The following is a 12500-nucleotide window of genomic DNA, read 5'->3' on the forward strand; positions in this document are numbered from 1 at the left end:
TTAAGCAACAATAGCCAATAAGTAGTTATATAACTTGAAGAACATGATGTTTATGTGATTTAACTGGCTGAAGTGTACTTATAGAAAGTCTTTGCGTTTCATTGCAAAAAAAATTCACATGGAAAATCTGCACCCGATTCAATCACTTACAGCAGGGGTCGGCAACGTCAGGCCCGAGGGCCAAATCCGGCCCTCCAGCACAGAACCTCTGGCCCTGGAGATGATTTTGAGAAACATTATTACACAAATCAGAGAGAACTTTGAACATTATTGGAGTGAAATGGGAGAAAAAAGGTAGAAATACTGTCAGTGCACCCGATGAGGTCATATATTATGTACAACACTGGCATTTGAAGGAAGTGCACTGGGAAAAGAATAATCGACATAAATCTACTTGAATTAAGAGATTACATCTAATGTTTGAGTAGATTTGGTCTGGTCTTAGATGAGATAAAACCTCTAGTATTAGTTATTTCAAGGGAAAAACTATGATTTGTCTGATTTCAAGTGGGTTTTATTCTTGTTCCGTTGGCGCTGTAGCATTTGTATCTTGGATTAGTTCAAACCGACTCAAATTCAACATAGAACTTGATTAATTCAAGCCATTTTCAGACATTTATCTCATTTAAGATGCTCATGTTTCCAGTGTTGTGCTTCACTTTGGGCTAATAATCATAATAATCATAATAATCATAATAATCATAATAATCATAATAATCAGCGGCTTCGGCCCTCGGTCTGTTTACAGTAAATAAAATTATCCCTCCGACAATAAAACCTGCCTACCCCTGACTTAAAGTCTTTTTGGGTCAATGATTTTTGGGAGTTTAGGGCCGTCTTTCGTGGCTCCATCAGACTCCACACTCTCCAGGCTCCTCTGAGACATTTGGAAGGTTTTTTATGATTCAGACGGATTTTTCGAGCTTTGACCCAAAAAAAAAAAAGTATTTTTTCACAGAACAGAAACAGAATCCAAAATCTGAGTAAACTAATGCCACAGTTAAAGCGTGTCCTCTGAGTCGCACACCGAGCGGGGGTGAGGTACATACGTGTGCTATATTTACACATGTGACTCAGGCGTGTAAACAGCTGGTCTTTCTGAGCTTCGGTCTCGAAATACAAGGTTTGTTCTTTCAAAACGGACCCGGTTTTAAAGACATCGCTCTGGAAAACTGATCTCACTTAATGCCAGTGTCTTGTACAGGAAATACTTCAGGACCTGGACCTGAGCCGGCTTTAGCCCCGCCCCCTGAACCTGATCCCCGTCCGGACGCAGATCTGCAGCAGACTCACAGTGACAGAGGACCCTTTTAGACTCGGCGCTTCCTCAGACCGGTAACGACTGCTCAGACCCTGCTCAGACTCTGCTCAGACTCTGCTCAGACCCTGCTCAGACTCTGCTCAGACTCTGCTCAGACTCTGCTCAGACTCTGCTCAGACTCTGCTCAGACTCTGCTCAGACTCTGCTCAGACTCTGCTCAGACTCTGCTCAGACTCTGCTCAGACTCTGCTCAGACTCTGCTCAGACTCTGCTCAGACTCGGCTCAGACTCTGCTCAGACTCTGCTCAGACCCTGCTCAGACTCTGCTCAGACTCTGCTCAGACTCGGCTCAGACTCTGCTCAGACCCTGCTCGGACTCTGCTCGGACTCTGCTCGGACTCTGCTCGGACTCTGCTCGGACTCTGCTCAGACTCTGCTCAGACTCTGCTCAGATTCTGCTCAGACCCTGCTCAGACCCTGCTCAGACCCTGCTCAGACTCTGCTCAGACTCTGCTCAGACTCTGCTCAGACTCGGCTCAGACTCTGCTCAGACTCTGCTCAGACCCTGCTCAGACTCTGCTCAGACTCTGCTCAGACTCGGCTCAGACTCTGCTCAGACCCTGCTCAGACTCTGCTCAGACTCTGCTCAGACTCTGCTCAGACTCTGCTCAGATTCTGCTCAGACCCTGCTCAGACCCTGCTCAGACCCTGCTCAGACTCTGCTCAGACTCTGCTCAGACTCTGCTCAGACTCGGCTCAGACTCTGCTCAGACTCTGCTCAGACCCTGCTCAGACTCTGCTCAGACTCTGCTCAGACTCGGCTCAGACTCGGCTCAGACTCGGCTCAGACTCTGCTCAGACCCTGCTCAGACTCTGCTCAGACTCTGCTCAGACTCTGCTCAGACTCTGCTCAGACTCTGCTCAGACTCTGCTCAGACCCTGCTCAGACTCTGCTCAGACTCTGCTCAGACTCGGCTCAGACTCTGCTCAGACTCTGCTCAGACTCAGCTCAGACTCTGCTCAGACTCTGCTCAGACTCTGCTCAGACTCAGCTCAGACTCTGCTCAGACTCTGCATGTTCTGACCCACCTTAGGGCCGGTGTAGTCCTGGTGTAGTCCTGGTTTAGTCCTGGTTTAGTCCTGGTTTAGTCCTGGTTTAGTCTCTGCATGTGTGTGCCGTGTGCTCCTGTCCTGCTGAATGACTGAATGACTTGACGTGTGACGCTTGGAAAGTCCGTTTGTGACTCGGGTTCTTCAGGCTCCAGACGGGGGAACTGAGGACGGTGATGTTTGGTCCACGCTCAGAAAAAGCAAAACCTCAGGAAGACTGAGACTAAGAAGCGTCGCTCACAGTAACAGTGCCTGAAGCTGGGACCGTCCTGAAGACAAAAAAGTGACGAAAAAATGACAAAAAATGTGATGAAAAATGACCAAAAAATGACCAAAAAAGACAAAAAAATTACTAAAAATGTGACAAAAATGTGACAAAAAAAGATGGAAAAAAATCTGATGACGTGAGGAAAACGATCCATTTAGATGAGTTTTGTAGACCGTAGCTTTCAAATGAGGTGTCACACTGGCCTACAGGATTCGGGTAAAGCTAAACTGGAGGTTAAAAACATCACGGTGCTCGGTTGTTATATTTGAGCTTCATCAGCAACAAGATGCAAATGTGCGAGAGGCAAAGAGGCGATTTATGGCGTCGTCAGAAAAAACATGTTTAGTTTTAATCTTCTCTAATGATCTGATCGTTCCTTTCTCTCCAGTCGGTCCATGATGGCGGCCTCAGTCAGACCTCCTCCTGCTGTGGGCGCAACCAAGAACCCGGCCCTCGTCCCGGTGCCCGGAGCTGTCACCGGGACAGTTAATGGGACAGTTAATGGGACGGTTAATGGGACAGCAGACAGCTCAGTCAAAGGTGAATCGAAGAGCTCTTCTGTGAACGGCTCCTCTGTGAACGGCTCCTCTGTGAACGGCTCCTCTGTGAACGGCTCCTCGGTGAACGGCCCCTCTGTGAACGGCTCCTCGGAGGAGCACCCCCCGGAGCACGACCAGGACGACGGCAGCGCCCCGAACCCGACGCAGGAGACCCAGTACAAGATGATCCACCAGGCCTTCAGCGACAAGTGGAAGCTCATGGACGACTCCATGTGCCGCCACAGCATGAGCTTCCACCTGCACCACTCCCTGCAGAAGGACTTCTTCGCCAGCTACCTCTACCTGCTGGAGAAGACCCCCCTGGGTAAGTCCAGACCCGGGACCTTCAGAGTCCAGATGAGTCCGAGACCGGGGAGAAAAAAATGACAAAGAATTACCAAAAAATAAAAAATAAAATGACAAAAAAATGACAAAAAATTAATAAAAATGTGACAAAAATGTGACAAAAAAAATCACAAAAAAATCACAAAAAAAATCAAAAAAATCACAAACAAATTATAAATGTGACCAAAAAATTACAAAAAAAATCCTAAAAAATCACAAAAAAATGTGACGAAAATGTGACAAAAAAATCACAAAAAAATCACAAAAAAATCACAAAAAATCACAAAAAAATCACAAAAAATCACAAAAATAATCCAAAAAATCACAAACAAATTATAAATGTGACAAAAAAATCACAAAAAAATCACAAAAAAATCACAAAAAATCACAAAAAAAAATAAAAAAAACACAAAACGACAAAAAAAATACAAAAAAATAATAAAAATGTGACCAAAAATTGGAATAAAAATTAATTAAAAAAATGACAAAAAAGTTACAAAATGAGTTACCCCGCCCAAGAAAGATGGGGGAAAAAAATGATGTTTTTCCCACTTTTGTTTCATTCTTGGACTCTTCGGGGGAAGGGACAACATTAAACCTCTAACCTCCGCCTTAACAAAGCTCATTTTCTCCACTTCACAGCCTATACATGTCTTTCAGTCATGTGACCTTTGTTGTGGCGGCCATTTTGAATACCAAAGTAGAATTATGCAGTACTCATTACTCAAGAAGATAACAGGAAAAGCGCACGTTTATGTGAAGAAACCAGTGAGTCAGTGTTTAAGTAGCATGCTACCAGTTAGCATTAGGCTTCAACAGCTCAGCTCTGACCTCTCCAAGAGAAAGCCCAATTTCCTCAGTGTTCAGACATGTGACAGTCGATTTATGACAGTTGCTAACTGGTAGCATGCTAGCGTCTTGAGCAGCTTAAACACCGACTCAGACTCTGTTGACATGTCAACTGTGAAAATCCCAGTGAAAGGTTTTCTGTTTCCTCTTTGTATTTACTACTTCATCGCCGTTCTCGTTGCTATTTTGACACTTTTTACCTGGAGCTTTTAGATTTGGGTAAAGCCGAGCTGGAGAAAGGTTCAGGTGGGCGTATAGTGGTTGATAAATAGTTGATCTGTGTCGCTGCATTGGTCAGTCAGTCACACCCTGGTCAAACCTGAATGGCAGTTTAGCCACAGCACTGCCCCATAAACCTGACCTGTCACTGGAGCCGGGGGAATGAGGGGCTGGCGTCGCTCCAGTCCTGGCTCCGGTCCTGGCTCCGCTCCTGGCTCCGGTCCTGGCTCCGGTCCTGGCTCCGCTCCTGGCTCCGGTCCTGGCTCCGGTCCTGGCTCCGGTCCTGGCTCTGAGCGGGTCTTGGGTGTGGATGAGGCTCGTGTTTGCAGCAGGTGGACACTGTCAGAAGATTCCAGAGGCTTAGGGCACTTAGGCCTGAGTCTAATCACTTCCACTGTCTATTAACACAACACGGACCCGGACTTAAAGGCCCTGGACCGGATTTATGTCACCACATTTGTTCCATAGATGTTACAGTAAACGGCCTGGACTTTGAAGTGTAGTCAGTAGGGCTGTAACGATTCATCTATTATAGTATAATATATATAATATTGGGCTAAATGTTACTTTATTCAACTTTTAACCCGTTTTGGTGACGTTGCGTCATCATGGACAGCGGCCACAGGGGAGCTACGTCAGGAGCAACAATAACAGAAGCACGTTGTGCGCGTTCATCGAGGAAGAGTTTATTTTTGCAAGAAAGATGATAATCATCAGACAACGGGGCGCTGGTGGTCGACTGTATAAATGCAGAGGGAAATCTAACTGTAACGGTCGTCTGGTAACAGCTGGTGTTGTTGCTTTTGGCTCTGGTGATGCTGCTCGTGTTGTATTTTGTTGGCTTTGTTGTTCACAGAGTTTGTAGTGAGAGGATGAGGCGCTCTGCGTTCAGAGTCCAAAACATATACACTAGTGTCTGTGTGTGAGACGTGACGGTCAGAATCAGCAGTGACACCCAGGTAACTGTTAGGTAACTGGTCATGTGACAGCGGCCCTTTATGTTTCCTGTCCCGCTCACTGAAAGGCTGTATGAGCTGTGTTTGGGGGCGTCACTCAAGAACATGTGAAGCCAAAAGAAGAGAGGTCTTAAGGTTAAAGGTTAAAGGTCCCACCAGCACTGGCTCTAACTGAAAATAAGTGAAGATTATTCTGTAGCTAAAATATATACACAGCTCTTTATCTGAGCTGTTAATGCACTTTTGTGAGTGTATTTTCTCCACTGTTGTTTGATTCAACAATCAGCAAATCTGAAGTGATTTTTTTAGGAAAATCCGGTGCAAATGCCTTCTGTTATTTATGTTCAGTGACTTGTAATACTTATTGCTTAATTTGCTGAAAATCCAATGTTAAAAGTATCGAATATCGTATTGAAAATCCACTGTATCGATCGAATCGTATCGGTCCAAAAAACATGATCTATCGTTTTATATGGAATCGTTTTCCACCCCTAGTAGTCAGTGTATTGATGTTTAAAAGGATGAAATGACTGAATAAACTACAGCTGAGATCCTATTGTGGTAACCATGGTAACGGGTTCATGTCTCTGTAACAGTGGGACCCGTCCATAGGGCTGGGCAATTAATCTAATCGCAATTTTAATACATCTAAAGGTCAAAGGTGCGATTTAAAGGACAGGAGTGGCTGGTCCTGCTGTGCGATGCAGAGAAACACTCGGCCAAACAAACACGCGGCGCGAGACGATCAGCTACAGACTCGCGACACATGCGCAGAGTCAGAGGATCAGGAGGAGAAGTTTACCTTCATGGACTTGCTTTGTGGATTAGTCGGACTCTGACATTGTAAATTTGGTCGTCTTGTTTACTGTTTACTAATGTTTCTAGTGTTTCTTCATGTACATAGTAAGTTGTTAAACTGTGTGAAGTCACGGCTTTGGCTCTGCATGAAACAAACCCCGCTCGAACTCTCACTGTCACTGCTTCTGACACGCTTCACATGTCACGTCACCTTCATGAGACTCCAGAGGCACCAGCAGCTTCAAATACCTGTCTGCTGCTTTGTAGCATCTGTTCTCTTAATCTAATGTATTTGTCTGGCAGAAACCGTCCTCACTGTGTCTTTATCTGCACAAACCCGAGTGTGTCTGAATCATCCACAAATCTCAGTTCGATGATTACGCTTCATCTTTCATGAAATATCGAAGGTTTTCATACCTAGACCAAGACATTCAACTATTTCACGCTTTTCATCAGCAGAGAGATCCTTTTTCTTTCCCTTATTGCTTGAAAATGATGATCTGATCCTTTTTCAGTCAATTTTCCCTTAACTGGGCGAATCATCCCAGGTCTCTGAGATTAATGTCAGTGATTCAAAGAGCCCGAGACACAAAACCATCCATGAGTTTTACCTTTTTGACCCTGAAACATCATTTGGAACAGTTTAGACCCATCGAGAATCAGGATGTCCTGAAGCTGTTCCTGTGTCTCAGTGCAGATGTTCCTGTGTCTCAGTGCAGATGTTCCTGTGTCTCAGTGCAGATGTTCCTGTGTCTCAGTGCAGATGTTCCTGTGCTTCAGTGCAGATGTTCCTGTGTCTCAGTGCAGATGTTCCTGTGTCTCAGTGCAGATGTTCCTGTGTCTCAGTGCAGATGTTCCTGTGCTTCAGTGCAGATGTTCCTGTGTTTCAGTGCAGATGTTCCTGTGCTTCAGTGCAGATGTTCCTGTGTCTCAGTGCAGATGTTCCTGTGTCTCAGTGCAGATGTTCCTGTGCTTCAGTGCAGATGTTCCTGTGTTTCAGTGCAGATGTTCCTGTGCTTCAGTGCAGATGTTCCTGTGTCTCAGTGCAGATGTTCCTGTGTCTCAGTGCAGATGTTCCTGTGCTTCAGTGCAGATGTTCCTGTGCTTCAGTGCAGATGTTCCTGTGTCTCAGTGCAGATGTTCCTGTGTCTCAGTGCAGATGTTCCTGTGCTTCAGTGCAGATGTTCCTGTGTCTCAGTGCAGATGTTCCTGTGTCTCAGTGCAGATGTTCCTGTGCTTCAGTGCAGATGTTCCTGTGCTTCAGTGCAGATGTTCCTGTGTCTCAGTGCAGATGTTCCTGTGTCTCAGTGCAGATGTTCCTGTGTCTCAGTGCAGATGTTCCTGTGCTTCAGTGCAGATGTTCCTGTGCTTCAGTGCAGATGTTCCTGTGTTTCAGTGCAGATGTTCCTGTGCTTCAGTGCAGATGTTCCTGTGTCTCAGTGCAGATGTTCCTGTGTCTCAGTGCAGATGTTCCTGTGCTTCAGTGCAGATGTTCCTGTGTTTCAGTGCAGATGTTCCTGTGCTTCAGTGCAGATGTTCCTGTGTCTCAGTGCAGATGTTCCTGTGTCTCAGTGCAGATGTTCCTGTGCTTCAGTGCAGATGTTCCTGTGCTTCAGTGCAGATGTTCCTGTGTCTCAGTGCAGATGTTCCTGTGTCTCAGTGCAGATGTTCCTGTGCTTCAGTGCAGATGTTCCTGTGTCTCAGTGCAGATGTTCCTGTGTCTCAGTGCAGATGTTCCTGTGCTTCAGTGCAGATGTTCCTGTGCTTCAGTGCAGATGTTCCTGTGTCTCAGTGCAGATGTTCCTGTGTCTCAGTGCAGATGTTCCTGTGTCTCAGTGCAGATGTTCCTGTGCTTCAGTGCAGATGTTCCTGTGCTTCAGTGCAGATGTTCCTGTGTCTCAGTGCAGATGTTCCTGTGCTTCAGTGCAGATGTTCCTGTGCTTCAGTGCAGATGTTCCTGTGTCTCAGTGCAGATGTTCCTGTGTCTCAGTGCAGATGTTCCTGTGTCTCAGTGCAGATGTTCCTGTGTCTCAGTGCAGATGTTCCTGTGTCTCAGTGCAGATGTTCCTGTGCTTCAGTGCAGATGTTCCTGTGTCTCAGTGCAGATGTTCCTGTGTCTCAGTGCAGATGTTCCTGTGTCTCAGTGCAGATGTTCCTGTGCTTCAGTGCAGATGTTCCTGTGTTTCAGTGCAGATGTTCCTGTGTCTCAGTGCAGATGTTCCTGTGCTTCAGTGCAGATGTTCCTGTGTTTCAGTGCAGATGTTCCTGTGTCTCAGTGCAGATGTTCCTGTGCTTCAGTGCAGATGTTCCTGTGTCTCAGTGCAGATGTTCCTGTCTCAGTGCAGATGTTCAAGTTTCAAGTTTCAAGTTTAATGGTTTTGTATAGCCCAATATCACAACAGAAGTCGCCTCAAAGGGCTGCAACAAACATCAAGGCAATAAAACACAGCAATAAATATGACAATTAAAAGTTCAGGTGAATCCAGGCAAATATAATGTCCAAAGGTAGCGATGAGCGGCGTGGGTGTCCCCCGTCCTTAGACTCTCCAGTACGGCAAGGAAAAACTCAAAAACTCAATGTTCCTGTGTTTCAGTGAAGCTGTTCCCTGTCACCTGTGAGTACATCAAAGGGGAGAAGCAGTTCTATTACCGATCGCAGAAGTTCTACGAGGACGTGGAGGCGTCGGAGGACGGCATGTTGGGAGGATTCCTGGAGATCTCAGAGGTCGACCTGGAGCAGAGCAGGAGGTTCCTCAGCAGGTTCATCGTGAGTCACACACATGTGCACACACATGTGCACGCACATCCACACGCATGGGCGTCGATTGTCGGGTTTAGGGTCTTATCTCTGGGTTTCGGGGCTGGTCTCTGGGTTTAGGGGCTGGTCTTTTGTCGATAGTCGGGTTTAGGGGCTGGTCTCTGGGTTTAGGGTCTGATCTCTCGTTGATAGTCGGGTTTAGGGGCTGGTCTCTGGGTTTAGGGGCTGGTCTCTTGACGATAGCCGGGTTTAGGGTCTGGTCTTTGGGTTTAGGGTCTGGTCTCTTGACGATAGTCAGGTTTAGGGTCTGGTCTCTTGACGATAGTCGGGTTTAGGGGCTGGTCTTTGGGTTTAGGGGCTGGTCTCTTGTCGATCGTCGGGTTTAGGGGCTGGTCTCTGAGTTTAGGGTCTGATCTCCGGGTTTAGGGTCTGATCTCTTGTCGATAGCCGGGTTTAGGGTCCGTGTTTTATCCGTCACTTCCATCCCGACACAAACAAAGCTCATAAATCTGGGACCTGAGGACAGCAGACCCTTCAGCTGCTCAGACGTGTAGATTTACTCACAGCTCTATTAATAACACACGTGACTCTGACCCTGCAGCTGTTCAGCTTCTGTGTGACTGCGGCGCTGAAATAACCGTCCACAAACACACATCAATGTGGGTTAACGGCCTAGTGGGTCAGCTGCAGCACATGTGCAGCAGAGGTGTGTTGCTCATGGGCTCGAGGACTGTGAGCCGCCTCTCGCTTTATCTAAGTCCTGATGAAAACGTCCTTCAGAAAGTGATCGGAGAGTCTCAGGGAGCCGTAACAGAGACACCCGGATATTTGACTCCCCCAAACACCCCCTCGCCCCCCTCCTCCCCCTCGTCCCCCCCCCCTCGTCCCCCTCCTCCCCCAGAGCGAGGACTTCACAGCTCTGTAAAATAACGACGCGTCCGAGTGAAGGAAGAGGATCAGTGTTTACAAGTCCTTAAATCAATCCTGCTGAAATAAAGGCCTTGAATGTCATTAAAAAGCATTGAATTGGATTCCCTTAGAGCCGGGAGCGTCTGGGACCTCCCCTTTCGCGAAACCCCGCCCACAAACACTCACTGTCCAATCATTCCTCATAGAAACCGTTGCTACCGGACATCCAGATGTTTCACGAGACCCGTTTCTCACCGTCCACTGTAGGTTTAGGGGCTGGTCTCTTGATGATAGTTGGGTTTAGGGGCTGGTCTCTGGGTTTAGGGGCTGGTCTCTGGGTTTAGGGGCTGGTCTCTTGTCGATCGTCGGGTTTAGGGGCTGGTCTTTGGGCAATAGTCGGGTTTAGGGGCTGGTCTCTTGTCGATAGTCGGGTTTAGGGGCTGGTCTCTGGGTTTAGGGGCTGGTCTCTGGGTTTAGGGGCTGGTCTCTTGATGATAGTTGGGTTTAGGGGCTGGTCTCTGGGTTTAGGGGCTGGTCTCTGGGTTTAGGGGCTGGTCTCTGGGTTTAGGGGCTGGTCTCTGGGTTTAGGGGCTGGTCTCTGGGTTTAGGGGCTGGTCTCTGGGTTTAGGGGCTGGTCTCTGGGTTTAGGGGCTGGTCTCTGGGTTTAGGGGCTGGTCTCTGGGTTTAGGGGCTGGTCTCTGGGTTTAGGGGCTGGTCTCTTGTCGATCGTCGGGTTTAGGGGCTGGTCTTTGGGCAATAGTCGGGTTTAGGGGCTGGTCTCTTGTCGATAGTCGGGTTTAGGGGCTGGTCTCTGGGTTTAGGGGCTGGTCTCTGGGTTTAGGGGCTGGTCTCTTGATGATAGTTGGGTTTAGGGGCTGGTCTCTGGGTTTAGGGGCTGGTCTCTGGGTTTAGGGGCTGGTCTCTGGGTTTAGGGGCTGGTCTCTGGGTTTAGGGGCTGGTCTCTGGGTTTAGGGGCTGGTCTCTGGGTTTAGGGGCTGGTCTCTTGTCGATCGTCGGGTTTAGGGGCTGGTCTTTGGGCAATAGTCGGGTTTAGGGGCTGGTCTCTTGTCGATAGTCGGGTTTAGGGGCTGGTCTCTGGGTTTAGGGGCTGGTCTCTGGGTTTAGGGGCTGGTCTCTTGATGATAGTTGGGTTTAGGGGCTGGTCTCTGGGTTTAGGGGCTGGTCTCTGGGTTTAGGGGCTGGTCTCTGGGTTTAGGGGCTGGTCTCTGGGTTTAGGGGCTGGTCTCTTGTCGATAGTCGGGTTTAGGGGCTGGTCTCTGGGTTTAGGGGCTGGTCTCTGGGTTTAGGGGCTGGTCTCTGGGTTTAGGGGCTGGTCTCTTGTCGATAGTCGGGTTTAGGGTCTGGTCTTTGGGTTTAGGGGCTGGTCTCTTGTCGATCGTCGGGTTTAGGGTCTGGTCTTTGGGCAATAGTCGGGTTTAGGGTCTGGTCTTTGGGCAATAGTCGGGTTTAGGGGCTGGTCTCTGGGTTTAGGGGCTGGTCTCTTGTCGATAGTCGGGTTTAGGGGCTGGTCTCTGGGTTTAGGGGCTGGTCTCTTGTCGATAGTCGGGTTTAGGGGCTGGTCTTTGGGTTTAGGGGCTGGTCTCTTGTCGATCGTCGGGTTTAGGGTCTGGTCTTTGGGCAATAGTCGGGTTTAGGGGCTGGTCTCTGGGTTTAGGGGCTGGTCTCTTGTCGATAGTCGGGTTTAGGGGCTGGTCTTTGGGCAATAGTCGGGTTTAGAGGCTGGTCTCTTGTCGATAGTCGGGTTTAGGGGCTGGTCTCTGGGTTTAGGGGCTGGTCTCTGGGTTTAGGGGCTGGTCTCTGGGTTTAGGGGCTGGTCTCTTGTCGATAGTCGGGTTTAGGGGCTGGTCTTTGGGTTTAGGGGCTGGTCTCTGGGTTTAGGGGCTGGTCTCTGGGTTTAGGGGCTGGTCTCTGGGTTTAGGGTCTGGTCTCTGGGTTTAGGGGCTGGTCTCTTGTCGATAGTCGGGTTTAGGGGCTGGTCTTTGGGTTTAGGGGCTGGTCTCTGGGTTTAGGGGCTGGTCTCTGGGTTTAGGGGCTGGTCTCTTGTCGATAGTCGGGTTTAGGGGCTGGTCTTTGGGTTTAGGGGCTGGTCTCTGGGTTTAGGGGCTGGTCTCTGGGTTTAGGGGCTGGTCTCTGGGTTTAGGGGCTGGTCTCTGGGTTTAGGGGCTGGTCTCTTGTCGATAGTCGGGTTTAGGGGCTGGTCTTTGGGTTTAGGGGCTGGTCTCTTGTCGATCGTCGGGTTTAGGGTCTGGTCTTTGGGCAATAGTCGGGTTTAGGGGCTGGTCTCTGGGTTTAGGGGCTGGTCTCTTGTCGATAGTCGGGTTTAGGGGCTGGTCTTTGGGTTTAGGGGCTGGTCTCTTGTCGATAGTCGGGTTTAGGGTCTGGTCTTTGGGCAATAGTCGGGTTTAGTGCTGCAGTTTACCCACGAACATAAGAAGATATTAACTAACCCAGATTATTATTATTTAGT

General features: G+C 48.4%; 2 protein-coding genes across 2 annotated transcripts in view; one reads left to right on the forward strand and one right to left on the reverse strand.

Moving 5' to 3' along the window:
- Positions 1-12500, reverse strand: part of LOC306964895 (interferon-induced very large GTPase 1-like) — a 470425-nt gene that overhangs the window by 227156 nt on the left and 230769 nt on the right. The gene's annotated exons all lie outside the window — the stretch shown is intronic.
- ntmt2 (N-terminal Xaa-Pro-Lys N-methyltransferase) overlaps positions 3362-12500 on the forward strand; it is a gene marked incomplete at both ends in the record, with an annotated part of 12743 nt that continues 3604 nt past the window's right edge. Inside the window, 2 exons of the mRNA XM_079558346.1 lie at positions 3362-3503; positions 8940-9112. Coding sequence (XP_079414472.1) covers positions 3362-3503; positions 8940-9112 — 315 coding nt within the window. The remainder of the gene's footprint in view (positions 3504-8939; positions 9113-12500) is intronic.

Source organism: Gobius niger (genome assembly GCF_951799975.1).
Source record: "Gobius niger genome assembly, chromosome: 6".
NCBI classification, from domain to species: Eukaryota; Metazoa; Chordata; class Actinopteri; order Gobiiformes; family Gobiidae; genus Gobius; species Gobius niger.